This window comes from Cephus cinctus, unplaced genomic scaffold, assembly GCF_000341935.2.
Source record: "Cephus cinctus unplaced genomic scaffold, Ccin1 Ccin1_scaffold0132, whole genome shotgun sequence".
NCBI lineage: Eukaryota > Metazoa > Arthropoda > Insecta > Hymenoptera > Cephidae > Cephus > Cephus cinctus.
Genome location: NW_014332865.1, coordinates 189254 through 207134, shown reverse-complemented (window position 1 = coordinate 207134; position 17881 = coordinate 189254). Strand labels below are relative to the sequence as shown.

The 17881-nt window shown below is 48.0% G+C and overlaps 1 protein-coding gene across 3 annotated transcripts in view; it reads left to right on the top strand.

The window, feature by feature from the left end:
• Nucleotides 1-17080, top strand: part of LOC107263138 (gamma-aminobutyric acid type B receptor subunit 2) — a 99312-nt gene extending 82232 nt beyond the window's left edge. The window contains exons 4-21 of one of the 3 annotated variants that reach the window (XR_003058386.1): nucleotides 103-270; nucleotides 4054-4229; nucleotides 4405-4582; nucleotides 6547-6780; nucleotides 7052-7112; nucleotides 9522-9756; nucleotides 9866-10106; nucleotides 10219-10341; nucleotides 10466-10576; nucleotides 10653-10877; nucleotides 11062-11244; nucleotides 11430-11529; nucleotides 11808-11846; nucleotides 12779-12902; nucleotides 13145-13608; nucleotides 13827-14243; nucleotides 14369-15156; nucleotides 15191-17080. Coding sequence is in view for 2 of the 3 variants with exons in the window: in XM_025080478.1 (XP_024936246.1) it covers nucleotides 103-270; nucleotides 4054-4229; nucleotides 4405-4582; nucleotides 6547-6780; nucleotides 7052-7112; nucleotides 9522-9756; nucleotides 9866-10106; nucleotides 10219-10341; nucleotides 10466-10576; nucleotides 10653-10877; nucleotides 11062-11244; nucleotides 11430-11529; nucleotides 11808-11846; nucleotides 12779-12902; nucleotides 13145-13608; nucleotides 13827-14243; nucleotides 14369-14919 (3630 nt within the window). In the remaining variant the exon portion in view is untranslated. Of the gene's footprint in view, nucleotides 1-102; nucleotides 271-4053; nucleotides 4230-4404; nucleotides 4583-6546; nucleotides 6781-7051; nucleotides 7113-9521; nucleotides 9757-9865; nucleotides 10107-10218; nucleotides 10342-10465; nucleotides 10577-10652; nucleotides 10878-11061; nucleotides 11245-11429; nucleotides 11530-11807; nucleotides 11847-12778; nucleotides 12903-13144; nucleotides 13609-13826; nucleotides 14244-14368 lie in introns of all 3 variants that reach the window. The other 2 variants (XM_025080478.1, XM_025080479.1) reach the window with 2 other exon arrangements.
• Nucleotides 17081-17881: the final 801 nt, after the last annotated feature.

The following is a 17881-nucleotide window of genomic DNA, read 5'->3' as shown; positions in this document are numbered from 1 at the left end:
TGGCGCCAGGGACGAAAAGATATTCGAAGAGCGGTAGAATAGCCAAGCCAGTATAAATGGTGGCTCCCTTCTAATCGAACCTTCCTTCTTGCTTTGTTTCAGCTAAGCTATGCAGACACTCACCCGATGTTCACCAGCGACAGCTTTCCCAATTTCTTCAGGGTGGTACCTTCCGAGAATGCATTTAATGCGCCACGAGTCGCCCTCCTGATGCATTTCAATTGGACCAGAGTCGGCACAATCTATCAGAATGAGCCACGATATGCACTGGTGAGTCATCATCCGCGACTGGGATAACTTTTAACTCAGCATTAGCTTCGCTTGCGAGTAGGTCAGTCCGATCGACTCTGATTTCAGCACCATCTCAATAAAAAATCCATTGGAAGTTACTAATGTAAGATAGTTGAGTGGCCCGAGGCTCAGATGATGCAAGAGGATGCTGGCCTCCGAAGAGGATAGATCCGACAATAAGATTGATAGAGGAATTTGAAATGTACTATCATTTACTCGACGATCTGTTAGGTTAGAGTGGAGACGCGAGAGAGGAATAAAAGGCTACCGCAAGAACTTATTCAGGACGTAAAATCAATCTCCAAGCTTATCACTAATTTTAATATTGCAATTTGGATTCTTCTGACCTAAGCGCAGCTGCGAATTACGGCCACGGAAGCCACGGAAGCCACGGAGATTCCATCCCGTAGCTGCTCCTTCTTATGCGACCATCGAATTTATTGCATCTCGTGTGGTACTCGTGTTCCTTCCCTCGGATGTCTGCTGGCACACTCGACAGGATTAGTTTTTCCCCTGAGCATTCAATCCAAGTCGGATTTTACTTTTACTTCCTTTCCCTTAGGAGGCCGACTAGTTTGACCAATCAGACAGCATCCATGCTATTCACGGGTCCATATATGCATGGGTGCATGCGTCAGCGTGTAAATGGAGAACAACGCATACGTCTATCGTTACGTAAGCAAATAAAGCGAATAAAGCGAATAAAGCGAATCCAAAGAAGGAGTCAAGGCGTCTCGTCAAAATGTTCACGTACTCCCAAACGATCAATAGAAATTTTAAGATTCTTCGAGGAGATTGAGGAAGTTTCTGGTACAGGTACAGCTACCGCAGCCTCCTGTATCGCGAGAACGGCCAGGGAAAGCGGAGCTTGAGATCGATCTCGAAAAAGACAAGCTATATATCTTGGCAATGTACCCCGTCGATACCAACCAGTCCTCCGCTCTAGTAGACCAAACAAGTCAAACGTATCGAGATCCTCGCTTAGGTGAAAACTAATAAAAGTTTCCCTTACGACGAAGGCGAGGCAAAGAAATAGCCCCTTGGACGAGGAGTAAATAGATTTTTGCAGGGAGGCTGTCTCTTTGAAGTTTTCCACCGTGATGTTTGTGCACCGGGTGTGAATGAATGATGTCCCCTGCTCGTCCTGCTCGTCCTGCTCGTCCTGCTCGTCCTGCTCGCGCAATAGCTTCCTCCTATCTTGGATGCTCAAGCGAGGAAGACAGTCAGGACGAACGAAAGATCGATCGCTGCTTCCTGATAGGATCTGCGGACTGCCCCGAGGAAGATGTTTCTTTTTTTATACTGAGCTATTCTACTTGTCTCTGGCAAAGCGAGAAGCATCAACCAATGGCAACTCAGTTAAGGACAGGAATTTGAGCCTTCACGGGAGAAACATGAATATTCATCTTCTGCTCTCGAAGATGGTCTCTCCTGGTGAATTAGTATTCCCGACTGGATCTCCGCGGCTCGCGAAGCCATTGAAGCTGCCGCAGCTGAGGGCGAAACGAGGACCAATGGGTGGGGCCTTTTCTCTAGGGAGCTGAGGGGTGCAGGATCGCACGACTAGGCCTAACCTAACCTAACCTAACCTAACCTAACTTCTTCGAATTCCGTGGAAGAAGGCGCAACCATCGCTCCCCGTGTTTCGAGACGCCGTTGCTGCAGATTATCGATGAAACGTCCTGAACGAGTTTTTGCAGTAGAATCATTTTGAATTTGAAGAACGCAAAAGGAGAGGATGAAAAGAATATGAGGGGTAACGCAAACAGGGAGGCAGGAGCAGTGCACGTACACCTTACACCTTACACCTTGCATTATGTCGTTGTGCTGTTGTCTTCAGAAAGATTCACTACATTTTAAATTCGGTCATAAATAATCGGTTTTCTTAAAGGAAAGCAAAGGTCAGAGAATTTTGTAATACTTTGACTTGGTTATCTTTTTCACTTTTTCCCGTCGACTCTTTCGAAATGCAAATAAGACCGATGATATAAGCGAAGAGAATCCTGTACAGGTTCTGGCAGTCGGTTGCGAAGGATGCGAAGGATGCGAAGGATGCGAAGGGTACAAGAGGGGCACGGACTCCGCTAGAATATGCGCCGAAATAAAACGCACGGGGCTGAAAGCACTAAATTAAAAGTGTAATAACGAGCACGGCGACTGGCACCCTTTCACCTTCCACTTTCCATCTTCCACCTTCCATCTTCCTCCGTCTTCCTCAAACTCAACCTCCCTTCCCTTCTGCCCTTCTTCTAGGTCCATTTTATAAATGAAGCAGAGTGCCAGAGTAACGTATTTCCTTCGTTCTATCCACGTAGAATTTTACTTTGCCAACGTCTTCAATGTTAATTCCTTTTATAACCTGGGCTTTATTTTTAAACGCTTTCCTCCCTGAGGCCACAATCCAGATCCATACGATGAATAGGAGTTGGATCCGAAATTGATCTAGGTACGAGGTTCCCCTGATAGACCCAAGCTCTTTTCATTATCCGGGGAAGATCATTTGAGTCGGAAGGATCTTTGCGATTCCCCTTTGGTAACCTCGTCCATCCCCTTTATAACGGTTACTGTAGTCGAGAGGTAGTCGCCGCCTGATGTATTTCCAGTCAAGTTATTCGGAAGAACCCTCGCAGTTGACTTCTATAGGTCTATACTGGAGTGTGAAATGTCCTCCAAGTCCCTCCTCAGCCTTATTTACTCATCTTCGTAGAGCACGGCGTGAGAGTGATCGAGTAGAGCGTCTGGATGGGTTGATGATCGCATTCTTGAATATTTGAATGCGCCGTCTGAGGGAGGGAGCCTGCAAATCTAGCGGTTCGTAAACGTCAGACGGCTAGCTTCGTCAGATTGGCTAATCCAGCCGCTCGTTTTCCGGATTAATATAACCGCTTCTAGGTCACGAGACTTTAATTAAACCCGATTATATCTTTGGCAGCTGGTAGGTGCGCGACTATGTTACGTGGCCCTGTTCCAGCTCAATATCTTTTGAACGTAACAGTCGCGCGAGTTCATGACATCCTGCGAAAGTGCTCATCAAATTCTCTTTCTTCCTTGATCCGTAGAATGTACCCAGTTGCATGAAATACTCAAGTAATGAATTATCCGCGATAGGACGTGGGAGAATTTTGCTGGAACGAATTGCAAGGGTCTTCCGGTTGGTCGGCTCCTCCTCCTCTCCTAGCCGTCCTACAGCTTCTAATGCTCACGAGTCTGCAGACCATAATCAGTCAGCCGTACCTAAACCATCTATATTTTCTCGGAAGGCCGTGAAGATCTAGAAAAATATCAATCAGGAACGCGAATGCAGCATCCAGTAAAGAATCTCCACATATCCAGCAGCCGCATCGTCCCCCGTAAGGGGTGCCCTTAGAAGATGACTATTTCTTTTCTTCAAATACAGTTTTGAATGTCGATGGGGGAGACAATATATATATATATATATCCCGAAACAATATGCTTATCTCAATGTCATATCTAGTGCTGTCATTGTCGTTTTGTCGTTTGACAGAAGAGAAATAAAAAAGAGAGAAAAAAGTGCCGATTCGCTACTCCAGATACACGCGAATAAAGTAAAAAATCGGACCGAGAAAAGGTTCATCTGCAATTTATAAGTAACGACTCGTAAATAATTAAGGGAGGAAATGGATGCCGTTGAAAACTTCATTCTGGTCGACTGAAGTTCGGTTGAATGAGAAGTAATTACGGTCACTTCCGGCGGCGAGAGCAGTTTCAGGACTAAATTCGATGGGAACTTGCATCTTGCAGGCGCACAATAGACTGGTGGCCGATCTAGACGACAACAAGATGGAGGTCGTGGAGACGCAGAGCTTTGCGACGGAAGTGACGACAGCCCTAGAGAAGCTCAAGGAGAAGGACGTCCGGATAATACTGGGAAATTTCGACGAGTCCTGGGCTAGGCAAATTTTCTGTAAGGCTTTCAAGTAAGTTAAGTGCGCGTGACGAACCGCCTCCGCCTACCGGAGAGGCTGCGGAAATATTATTTTAAATATTTAAATACGGAAAGGCTTGAATTTTTAAGGGGCCCATTTGGACCAATAAGTAGTCCATTCATTCTTGCTAACTACCATCTAATGAAGGACAATATAACTATTGCAGATTCGGCATGTTTGGAAGGAAGTATCAGTGGGTAATAATGGGGACCTACGGAGAAGAATGGTGGATGCGGCCCGGTGGCGGCTGCGCCCCATCCGAACTGGCCGAAGCTTTGCACGGTGCCATCTTGACTGACCTGCTTCCACTTTCTACGGAGCAGCAGATTACGATTTCTGGGATCGTAAGTTCCACTTTCCTCTCGCTTCGTGCAATGAACAGGCAATGCTAGCTCCCTGACTTACGTGCCTGGATCTGGGCCGCAAACGCGATTAGACGCTGCGCACTCCGCAAGCACTCTCGATATTACATTTTCTACGGGAATTGCCGGGGGGCGGGGGGCGGGGGGTGTTTACGTCAAACAGGCGACACCTGTTCCTTCTCGGTTGACGTGGACGAGATGGCAGATTCTGCGAACACAGGAGTCGCAGAGTTCAGCATCAGTAGCTGGGAACTTCAGAGAGATTAGAGAAGGATCGGAAAACGTCAGAAACAGCCAGAAAGGTTGTTGATCTGAAATTACCAGTGGAGGATTTTCTATTGATTATATTCCATTGCGTGAAAACTCGAAAATGGAGTTTGCACGAGCGGTATTAGGTAACCGCAACAGCCAGAGACACGTGTCGCGTGAGAAGCGCGACCAAGTTCGTTTTATTTGGTTGCGTGTCTCGCATGTGTAACTACAACGCGGAATAGGAACTTGGGAACTTGGGAACTCGGGAACTCGGGAACTCGGGAACTTGGAAAGGCTGCTCGGGCGCTTGTGGGCGCGCACAGGATGTTTTTACGTGTCAGTCGCTTCCTTCGTACGTTGATTCTTGTAGACCGATGTGTAGCCCCCAGCCTCCCCAGTCCGCCCCAGGTATGTGCGTGTCAATCGAAAAGACTGCCAGGGAGAGACAGACACGATTTGGTAAAGGCTGTGATTTTACACTGCTCTATTCGTGTGATGTAATTGCGTGACTCCAAAGAAAGGCGATATCGTGTCCTCCGATAGGGCATTTGTGCCTTGATAATGCAGACAATATAAAGAAGTCATACGACGACTGACATGATTTCTAAAAATAAATTACACAAAGTGCGAATCAGTGCCGTGCTTTTTTTTCAGAATTTTGGGAGTACTCCTCCCACTATTGACTTTAATCTTTGACTCTATTCCTCTAGCGTCTACATGTATGGGAAATTGCTGGGCAAAATAGTCTCAACTAAATTCAGATCGTATCAGTCCTCGTAAACTGAAATCGCAGTTCAAATCAAAATGCGAGAATCAAGCGATCCTATTGCCGCGAAGAAGACCTCACGAATCTCCCTGAATGAATCTGAAGAGTTTAAAGGCAGTTATCAGTCGTCTTTCTGCGCCATCTTTCTTTCAACTTTATATTTAATTGTCTGGGCACCGGCTATCCACAGGCTCGGTATTTGATGCCCTGATACCTCAGTGTCCAAGATAGACCCGTCCTGGAAATCCTGGAAATTCTGGAAATTCTTGAAATCCTGGAAATCCTGTAAATCCTAGAAATCCGGGTGCACCTTTTGACGGGGTGTCGTCACTTTCGGGGTTGGATTTAGTCGCCGCCCTTTTCTCCGAGTAACTTTGATCTCTCCTGGCAGCCTGAGAAGAAACTTCGAGCGGTAGGGGTAGGTGGCCATAAGTATTTTAGAGCCGCCTAATTGGACGGCGGCGAGAGGCCAACCGAAAGAGTCAGAGGATTTGACAAAAGTTAAATTGGGCTATCACGTCGCCATTTCTGATCTCTCGAGGGGACGGTAAACGAAGATCGGTGTTATTCCTGAAACCTTTTCAGCGATTCCACGAAGGACTTCCTGCTGCCTGTGACCCTGAGTGCCTTGGGCAGGCTGGACCAATCCGTAAGAAAGTGTCCCATTGCCAATTATTTTAGCCAGAGGTAGAGTGAGATAAATCAATGGAGACCAATGTAAAAGCATTCATTACTGTTAACAAAAAATCATTGGCAAAATGGTTAATTTTCTTACGGGTCTGCTCGGGTGCTCATGAAATTACAGCATCCCTCGAGGAGGGACGGGAGGAGAGCAAAGCACGGAAAGTGAAGAATAAAAAGAAAAAAGGGAGTCCGCATGGCTGTTGGTCGGCACTTCGAACGAGGGCTAATGCCTTTTCCGTTTCAGACTCCGGACGAGTACAGGATCGAGTACGACTCGAGACGCGGGACCGAGTACTCGAGGTTTCACGGGTACACCTACGACGGGATCTGGGCCGTCGCCCTGGCGATTCAGCACGTCGCGCGAAGGATACGACACTTTCGTCGCAATCAGACTGTCGCCGACTTTAAGTATCGCGACGAGCTGTGGGAGCGACTCTTCTTGGAGGCACTGAGAAACACGAGCTTCGAGGGCGTCACCGTGAGTCTCTTTCGTTTCGATTTTACCAGGTTCCCTCTGGCGAGTCATGGACCAATTCGCGCGCGACGTTGCCTTCGCTATTCAGGATTCCTTCGGACGGCATCCATACGGTCCGTGCGGTCCGTGCAGTCCGTACGGTCCGTGCGGTCCATACCTAGAACCTTTTGATGCTGTGCTACTTCGTAGTAGTAGCTGGCTATACACGTGCCATTCTTTAATGGTTCTCCGTGTAATGAGATTTCTTAAAATTGGCTTTGTCTGCGTGTTGCAGGGTCCCGTAAGATTCTATGACAACGAGAGGAAGGCGTATATCTTATTGAAGCAATTTCAGAGTGAGTAAGCAGCACAGTTGCGTAAAGCAATTCACGCGATTTATCGAGCGCCTGAACTTCCGTAAAGATTTTAATGCGTCTTGCGATTGCGCGTACGTCATACAGTTCATGTCCGGAGGACGCGAAAAATAATATTGATCTGCACCGAGTTTTTCTGTAGCGCATAGTCTACTCATCTGTACTCGAGCACCAAAAGGATCGCGGTCGACCTTCTTTCCTTTGGATTTCACTTTACCTACTTTATTTGTCTTCCTGCTTCGTCTGAGCTTTTCTGCAATTGATTATGCATTTCGAGTTTGCTCTATTTTTCTATGCATGCATATAGAAGATTTTCTTGCATTTCAAATGTCGTTGCTTCTGTATTGTTTTTTGGTTTACGAGATCTAATTACCCCAGATCGAAAAAGTTCATTTCTCTCTCTCTTCTTTTTCTATGTATACTTAATATATCTTTTATTATATATGAACTGTAACGTATCTCTTTTCCTTGACCCGACACCGATAGCAAAACATACGAGAACGAACTATCTTCGAGAACCAACCTGCGTTGCCTTCGGCCGTCCACCCGTCGTTCGTGCATCCGCAAGCCAGGCGGCCGCCAGCCAATCCTTTTTGCCGGAACTGACTAGCCGGTATAAACTGGGAGTTGGGGTGGAACAGGCCCAACTCCACCAAGAACGAGAGCTCTGACGGAACCTATCGGACGAGGCGACAGCTTAACAGGTCCTGTCGATCTCTGGGGTCGCGTGAAATCAGCAAACGCACCTGGATGCACGAACGGGAGCGGACGGTTACGGAAATGCACGGCCGCTCAGGCTGCTAGGTTTGAGATAGAGAGGGTCGCAGTAAGAGTCCGGCAAATAGCGCGAGCGACAGAGAGCGAATCTTAACTATCTATCGAGATCCCTTCACCGATTAATAAATTGGGAGACTCACCGGAGCTGGTGCAGCTAATCCGTGGAGGCCGAGAACTGTACCCCAAGGACACTCTGGTCGACACTACACTAAAGCACAGCACTACACCTTCGGAACACTCACAGGAATTCATAGAATTGCCTGGATATCGCGAGAACAACGCGAAAACTGTACAAATCGAGAACCTGCTATACCGTAGCGAAGCACGGTAAGAAAAACTATCAACAGACAGCACGGGAGCGCGAGCCAGCCCGCGACACCTCGGTCGGTGCCCCGAGACAGATTGCTTTGACAATAGCCAAATGCCAAATCCGCGAACTAATCATTCTGATTGGTCGAGAGCCTTTTAATCGATAACTCTTCTATCTCCTTCGAGTCGTCCCTTTAAACCAAATCGAAAGCGTTCCTTAACGAATCGGTACGTAACTCCTGGAGATCCTACACGGCCGCTTCCCCAGGGCATCGGGCGACAGCTGGGCATCACGTCCTTAACTCGGGGAGGAGGTTCCTCTCCTGGCCTTAACCTTATCAAAACTACCTCCGCCCACCCTACAGCCCTTCGCCCATCTCCAGCGGGGCGCCGGTATCTCACCCGGGCTTCTGCCGGTCCGCGGAGACGTCTCCGTCGGGTCGTCTCCTCTGCCGGGCAATTCGATACGTCGAGACCATCTCCCCACGGCAGATTCGAGTACCTCGACCTTAAGTAAAAAATAAGGAAATCTTACGAGAGGCTTGACATAACTGTACGAATCAACCCGAGAGCGTAGCTTCTGAGCAGGGTGGCGACCCGAAGGGAACCAGAAATCGAGAACGTTATCTGTATCGGTAACCGGAGCCGCCTTGGGACCGTGATTCGAAAAATCACGTCACAGAACATACATGTACTATGTAGAATAAAGATATTACTATAATGAGGTTAATAATGATATTGGGATGAGTTGAAAAATAAAGATTGAAATGAGAGTGGTCAAGAAGATGATTTTAACGAGAGTTAAAATGTTTCATTGATTGTCCTGATTCTAGATATATCGAGCGTATGTATTTCTCGTGAAAAGAGGAGAACAATGATGCTGCGGTGTTTCACCATCGTCAACATTATCATTCGCTTTAATCGCGCTAATATAGGATTAACGTTGATTGAACGATTACGTAAAAATTGTGCTCCAACCAAAATTCACGTAGTCGAATGACAGCATGATGAAAATAATTGAAAAACGGTCATAAGATACGAAAAATTATTCAAGTTTCACTTAAATTCTGTCTCTGTGTTAAAGCGAGAAAGGTTTTCGCCTAATCTCGATTCAGTGACTATGAACCACACTCTGCCTTTCACCCGCGAGAACTGATTCTCCTAAGTAGGTTGTTCGATTCGCCTTGGTATACATGAGAGAGAGAGAGAGAGAGAGAGAGAGAGAGAGAGAGAGAGAGAGAGAGAGAGAACAAAAATGAGCAACTAGAAACGAAGAAGGGTCCAAGAACAAACGATCGGTTACAGATGGCAACGAAGTGAAAGTTGGGGAGTACAATGGGGTGACGGGGAATCTGGACCTGAGCCGCGGTCAGCCTCTCGTGTGGCGTGGGAGATCACCGCCAAAGGACAGGACGCTACACATAATCGAGCACTCGATGGTGAACATCACGATTTACGCGGCGCTTGCATCAGCGGCGAGTCTCGGTATCGTCATGGCAGCCATCTTCCTTGCCATAAATATCAAATACAGGAATCAGAGGTAATTTCCGGTCGAGGGAAGTATGCCCGCTGGCACGTCCCATTCCTAGCTGATCTCGCGAGGCACTCGCTGAGGGACAGCAGCTACAAGGCACCTGCTAATATTCTAGGTACATAAAAATGTCATCGCCCCACCTGAACAACCTCATTATCGTCGGGTGCATGCTGACTTACAGCAGCGTCATCTTTCTCGGCCTGGACTCCCAGTTGTCGAGCGTCACCGCCTTCCCCTACATCTGCACAGCAAGAGCCTGGCTCCTAATGGCCGGTTTCTCTTTGGCCTTCGGCTCGATGTTCTCGAAAACATGGCGAGTGCACTCCATCTTCACCGACGTCAAACTCAACAAGAAGGTCAGTTACTCGGGCAACGCGATGCTTCGACGTCACGTCACGTCACGCACTCCACGTATGCGTAGATACCATACGCGACTTTGACGCACGTCTCTCTTGTACTCGCGTTCAGGTAATCAAGGATTATCAGCTGTTCATGGTCGTGGGCGTACTCCTAGTCATCGATCTGGCAATCATGACCACTTGGCAGGTGGCCGATCCCTTTTACCGCGAAACCAAGCAAATGGAGCCATACGTGAGTCCTCGCTATATCTCGAAATAATCTTGACTGCGTCCTCCTCCCACGTGCAGGCGCCAGGCCCTAGGCTCGAGAGTCAAAGGCCGCGAGCATTGAACTCCTTCTCGTTTCCGGGTTACAGCCTCACCCTTCCAGCGAGGACATCATCATCATACCGGAGAACGAATACTGTCAGAGCAACAGGATGACCGTCTACTTGGGAAGCATATACGCTTACAAAGGTCTCCTCATGGTGGGTCTTGCGGCTCTCCTGCTCCGCCTTTTCTTTCGGCATTCTCTTAGTTTCCTCTCCCTATTCTCCGTTAAAGATTTTCGGTGCTTTCTTGGCCTGGGAAACGCGGCACGTCAGTATACCGGCACTGAACGACAGTAAATACGTCGGCATGAGCGTCTACAACGTCGTGATAATGTGCGTAACCGGAGCGGCCATAAGTTTTGTCTTGGCCGACAAGCAGGACGCCATGTTCATCATGCTGGCGGTTTTTATCATATTCTGCAGCACAGCCACTTTGTGCCTCGTCTTCGTGCCGAAGGTAGTACACTCAGATCAAGTCCTAATATCGAGCCATACAGAGGCATGCGTGTACAATGTCATACCTATAGTATACTTATGGCTGTGTTGGGACGCACGTCGAGATGCCTCGAGGACGTTCTTTCACAAGCTTTCTAGATTTCTAGAAGCAGCGTTCATTATACGAGAGACACTTCGCATTACAGCTCATAGAATTACGTAGGAATCCTCAGGGCGCGATAGACAAGAGGATCAGGGCGACACTGAGGCCCATGTCGAAGACCCGTAGGGATTCATCCGTCAGCGAATTGGAGGAACGATTGAAAGAGGCCACTGCAGCCAATCAAAAGTTTCGCAAGCAATTATTGGAGAAAGAATCGGAGCTGCAGGTCTGTCGATATTTATTCCTACTTTTAGTATTCGCCTTGCCAGAATAACCAAATAATTCATTTTATTCATTAAGCCGCCTACACACGAAAACCAACAACGTTTTAACATTTCAAATAATTATATTCAATATCATACAGTACAAATCTCTCCTGTAGCAACTTTGATTTTCCATTTTTTTATTTAGATGTACTTGAGAAGACTGGAGAGCGACAGTGTGGCTGACACGCAGGAGACCATGGACAGATTGGCAGTTCCGCGGCAGGAGTCAATTATCAAAAGAGAAGGTCAATTTCAAAATTGTAACTTACTAAGTTTAAGCGAATCTTGCGAGATGAATTTCACTGTAACGCTGATAGCGCCACGATGAAATTTCTGGCTCTCAGGACTTTTGTGTCGCCCATCGATAACTTTTACTAGTTTGAAGGCGCGATTTCAAAGAAAAACCTTTTTTTCCATTCTTTAAACGAAACGCAAAAGAGTCTCATCCCCTAACCCGCTCAAGTAATTCATCTTGTAAAATAAGAAAAGCTGTAACAAGCAGTGCTTCTCATTTACATGTTAGAGCCCACTGTCCAGCGGCATGGCACGCAGAACCACAAAGGTTAGTCACTAGCACCAGCGCAAACCGGTGAAAGGTCCTAGAACAGAGTTACTGCTCGTCGTTATTGCATGATGGTCAATAAATAAGCCAGATTATTGCCAGAATATCTTCCTTCGTAAAAACCTGTGGCAAAAGTGGAGTTAGCCCAGTTCAAACGCTTTCATTTTCAGTATCATTATTATTTATCAGTAGATTTAGTCAAACTCAAGTACGTAGTACGTACAGACGATCGTCGTCTGGATCCTTTGAACCAGCAGAACCCATTCAGTCGAAAAACAGATCGAATTCCTCGCTAGCTAGAAAATGTGTCCCAGTAAAGTAGAAAGTTGCACCGACAATGCTCCCGAATGAATTCGAGAGTCATATGCGTCGATTTTCATAAGGAAAATTTAAAACGAAAAATCAGTGAGTCGTCGCCATGACAATTCCGTCCGGACGAAGACTAGATAAAAGGATTCGATCGATCCCAAGTGAATCGATCCCAAAAAATTCGATTCTCTAATAGTAATGGCTGAACGATCCGGTTTTATTACGAATGCTCAGAGCGGTTCGTAGCAGCTTCGGAGATTTGAGCAGCTGCATTTTATTCCTTTTTTCTTTCGAGAAGCGAATTCAAGAAGGAATACAATTTAATCGCACCGCCTGGTCCTTGCCCTAGCACGCGCCACGTACCAACACCCATCCTCAAAGCAGCGACGTCCTCTAGGGTATCCGAGCCGTCGGCAAAGCACAACTCGTCGTAGGCGTATTGTAGTCGTAATTCGTAATTCGTAATTCGTAATTCGTAATTCGTAATTCGTAATTCGTAATTCGTAAAAGAAGCTTGCCTCTCGCGATGCCTGAGACTTTGCCAAGGACTAGAAATTCTTAGCCAGACGAACATTGCCTGGTTACCGTGATCTGCCTGAAGCATCGAGGACATTCTGTTTCAGGGCCGTCGCTCACTACAGAAACCACGGACATCTCCATGTCCATGTGTAGCTTAAACTCCACGACGACCTCTCAACCGGAATTAGACTACGTGAATCTGAGTGCGGCAGACAACCACGCGACGAAGTACGTAAACCGTAGAAAATTGATAACTCAAATAGCAAAAGTCTTAACCTCTTGCACCGTAGGCGTCACGTCGATACGCCGTAGAACTCTCAGGCAGAACAGCCATAATATTGAAAACACAAGGCAATGTGCCCTGGTGCCCTGGTCTACGCTTGCCTAATCCAATGCTAAACGTAGCCAGGATCGCCCGACTGCCGGGATCATCCATCAAACCTAAGGCAGTGGAACCGTCACGTTTTCAGGAAGAAGACGTCATTCTCAAAGATGCCGGCCGTCGCCATCGAAAGCGAGCGCGTCCCCCTGGTACAGGCGGGAGCGACCCTGGCCAACAATAAATCGTCAAACCTCGCGTCGGCCCTTAAGCATACGGGGGACAGTGCTCCGCGCAGGAAGAGCCGTTCGGTGGATGGAAAGGAGTGCGAACCTCTGATAGCAAAGAGTCCCGAGCCGAAGCTTATGGGCCAGACGAACGTGGAGTTCGTGCCGGAGGCCGTCGAGGAGTCGGAGTCTATCGTCCTCGAGGAAACGGAGATACCCAGAGACGCAAAGAGTCAGAGAGCGAACGACGTCCTGGAGCATCGGTCCAGATTGCCCACTCCGCCCCCTCCCAAGAACGTCTCCTTCGGGGAACCTCAGGAGCAGAGTTACTTCGAGCAAACGATACTACCGCCACCTGTCCAGTTCGTCCCGAAGCACCGTCACGCGGGTGAGTCGTCGCAGTTGACGCTACTTTTCCGAATCTTCAGTTCCTTTACGCACAGCTCCTTCCAACCTGACGCTTCTGCCCTGAATCTGCAGGGCAGATAGGGCAGAGTTCAAGAGCTGCTCTCCTCCCTGTATTCGACACTACACGTATACCAGCCCAATGGTAGACGCACCAACTGCACAGTCCTCTCTTTAAGGGTCGTTATCTCTCCCATCTAGGATCCACCAGTGTGTCCGGGCATCAGAGCTCCCTGAGACGAAGATCCTCCGTCAAGAACAACGGCGTAGCCCACTCGCACCAGGAACTCCTCGAGAAGCGTCGCACCAGTGTTCCAGTGAACTCGATAAGCTACATCTCGACGGAGAACGTCAGAGCCGGCGCCATTGACGAATCCGTCGGTTCCCTCGACAGGGCTTACGTGATCGGGGAGTGCGGCCACCGCAGAGCCTTCGCTCAACCCAGCACGGGATACAGGTGCGAGAAGCACGGCGGCGGCAGAGGTCACAGCCACACGATGCTCAACGGCGGCTCCAACGAGACTCCGACGCCGCGGAGACTCCGGAACCACTACGAGGCGCACAACGCAAGCTCGCCCAGTGTTCCGGCGACGGTCAACGCCAGCTTCTCGGATACAGGTCAGTCCTTATCAATTGATCGTCGGTTGAGATTGAGCTCAAGCTCAAGGTCCTCGCCAATCTCTCTCTCTCTTGAGAGGATTCGCTGGATAAGAAGCGTAATCGCGCGACGTCTCTGTTCACAGAAAAGTACGAGGAGTCAATGTCGACGATCATCCAGCGTTCGGTGTCGGAAAAATCGCGAGAAAAGTGTCAGCGCGGACGCGCGACTTTGGGACACGCGGCGGCCGAGTGTCCGCACCGGCGGACGGCGGCGCGGCGTTTGCGCGAGTGCAGGCACACGGAGTCGAAGTTACGGCAGCAGGCGCGACTGGACTACGTGCAGAGCTCGCCGAACGTTGCAACGATACACAACAGCAAATTCGCGAGCGCAAATCCACGTGGCGGCGGCGGCGGCGGCGGCGGCGCCGGGATCGGCGTCATTGCCGGGAGCGGAGGCGCCGGAGGTGTCGGTAGTGTCGGTGCGTCTATCGGGATCGTCGGTGGCTCGACGGCGAACGTCTCCAAAATGTACAGTGCTGTGTCGGACGGTGAACTGCTGGACCTCGCGATCCTGCCGATCTTTCAGAAGCTGCTTAGCGAAAGGCACAAAGGCACGACCCGCGGCGGTTACGGGGCGAGCATAGCCAGCTGCCCGAATATATCAGTAAAGTGCGACATAGTCGAGTATCTTTAACGATCCGGTTGCGAGTTTATTATTTACCGACTGATTCACCGTCTTGGGATTGCACGTGCTCTTGGTCGTTCTCTCCTTACTCTCGCGAATGATACTTCGAGTCGAACCTCAAGATTCGACGTTCAATAGCCAAGAATCGAAACAATTCCTTCGACTCTTAACCATCGAGTCTCGCGCTTCAAACAGAATGGAAATGAGCTGTGCAACTGAAAGACTTGCGGTTCAAAAGAAAGAAAAAGAGAGAGAGAGAGAGAGAGAGAGAGAGAGAGAGAGAGAGAGAGAGAGAGAGAGAGAGAGAGCGCGCGCAGAAAGTAGGAAATCTGGCACGTTCGCCCATATTGACCTCACGAAAGATGCATATAACTTACCCGATGTAACGGGAAGAAACGTAGCATCTCAGCTAGTCCCTTCTGTCCTCTAAATTTGGTCCTTTTCTCTGAAGTTCCACCGGCATCCAGTAGGTGGCAGAATGTCCCGTCAGTGACTGAATCGAAAACAAGCGTGAATCTACATCTTGGTGCGCAGGCAGACTTTCCACTTATGTCGCTGACTCCCAATGACACACGCGGAATATCGAGAGACACCTTGGATGTCACGATCGATCCCAATAAGCGATGGTTTTATTACGTTCACATTTTGCAAAATGTTGTCCTTGCCGTCCGCTCGTCCAGTTCCACATCCATCCAGGAAAGCTGAGCCATTCTGACGAAAGTCTTTCCATGGTTGGTCCTCGCGTATTACCGGAAGTCGCTGCGCAAATTCCTCAAGGAATTCCATGAACGGAAGCCAAGGACACGCGGTTCGTATGTCCACTGTTAAATTATATCGTACCTTGTGTTTCGTGCTGTGAAGTCGGCCATTTTCCATTCGAATCTTCATATCGAATAATCTCCGGATCTGCAAAAGTTCCAATGAGTTTCCCTTTTCTTTTTTTTCCGGATCTTTGTGCCGGAAATACAAAAGCCTCGAGTAGCCACCGGAAGGAAGGCGGCTCTCCGGCACAATATAAAATACGGTGACGATTAGGAACTATTTGTCGTACAATCTCTATCGATCACTGTGTACTGCAGTACGTAGTTAGCTAGATAATTAAACGAAAAGTCAGGTTGAAAACAAAGTAATGTCGATTACGCGGCGCGAGGTTGGATGTGAGAATGATTCGCGACTGGAACGATCGAACTCGCCCCAAGATCATCGACTGCGATTTTACATGGAAACTGGGACGGAGTTTTCGAGAATTTTCTAAAATTTGAACGAAGGTGCTGCTGATAGATATTTTCTTCGTTCCACAGGAAGGATCCCGGTAAATATCATTATTATTGTAAAGGACAGGGGCAACTTCGATCTTCCTTAAGCCAGCTCCACACTGTCCGAGCCTGCTTGTGATCTTAGTATAAGAATTCCTCTTTTTTTCCATTTTCATCCGAGGAACAAATGGGGAGAGCGACTCCTCGGTATTGCACGCGTGTCAACGTAGCTGCATTAAGGTATGAAAGTGCATATTTGCGCAGCCTACATCCGCGATCTACTACCACCAACAAATAATCGTAATTTTTCGATTTCGCCGTACAGACTTTTATACACATGTCATCCTCAATAAAGTTCCTCGTAGAACTTAATAATTACGGCTTCAGATTCCCGATGCGGGGCATTGGAGGTTCTACTATGGTTAAGAGAGATGCGAGAAAAGATTAAGGAGAGAGAGAGAGAGAGAGAGAGAGAGAGAGAGAGAGAGAGAGAGAGAGAGAGGAACAAGAGAAAATAAGAAAACTCGGGGAAATTTGTAAGCGATACACATGAGAACGGCCCGAAGGACTGGGTCGAATAGCTGAGGACTTGACGGAGCTGGCGAATTCAAAGTGCGAATGGAAACCGACAGTGAGAGTGTGTGTGTGTGTGTGTGTGTGAATAAAACGAATACGGAATGAACTACGAAAACACGACTGGGCAGAGTATATGTATGTATAGTTAAATAGGGCGAAGCACTAATGATAATGGTCAAATTATGGGAATATAGGAATAAAAAGCTGGTCAAGTGTGAGAGAAGTGAGCAACGATGATTTGCCCGATACGCCAGCATTGTTGAAACATTTAATAGATGTATACAAAAAACGTTTTTAACTATTACCGATCTTTAATAAAAAATTTGGTCTAGCGAGAAGATCCGAGTGAATGTTATGCCATACGTTGCAAGATCGTCGATCTAAAGTTTATAGTTTCGCATTTTGGCGGGTTCTTCGCGTGACGCGGGCCGAACTGCGCGCGACGGACTGATTGAAATTTGGCAAAAGAAAGTTTAAGGCAACCGAGGCGAAAATCGTGTCCTCCGACTGTCAAGTTCTAAATTACAAGAGTTTAATAAAGGATTCTCATTGGAGGGCAGTGCGCGCACGCTTTTGCAAGCTGGCTACGGTGCGTTCATTCAGCATTAACGATCAGCTTATCACCTTATCATCTTACCAGTCTCACGAGTGGGCAACGTTCGTCGAAAGATTCGAGACGGCCGCTGAAAGGCTCTCAGCTACGCGTGGACCGTAATGACGCAGGTTAACGCTGGAACCAGAGGAATGACGCGCACGGTGCCGTCGCTCGTAGTTCGTCCCGCCTCTGTCTCATAGAATTATTATAAATTTCAATATCGTTCACCACGTTCGCCTTCTTCCCCACTATTACTGTTACATCGTAGAAGCAACATATTTCTCGACCTTATCGTAGCATCAGCGTCATGGGCGAATATTCGGACTTGTTTGCTTCACTAACCAATCCATCAGCAAGTTTTCCCATGGAAACATGACCCACTCGGGCGCTCCTCAAATCGCGATCTTTCATTTTTTTGTCTGCCTTGGAAATATTCTAGTAACGGATTTCATGACTTTCTGTCACTCTCTCTCTCTCTCTCTCGACAAATGACAAAATGACGAATCGAAGAAAAGATAGAGAGAGAGATAGAGAGAGAGAGAGA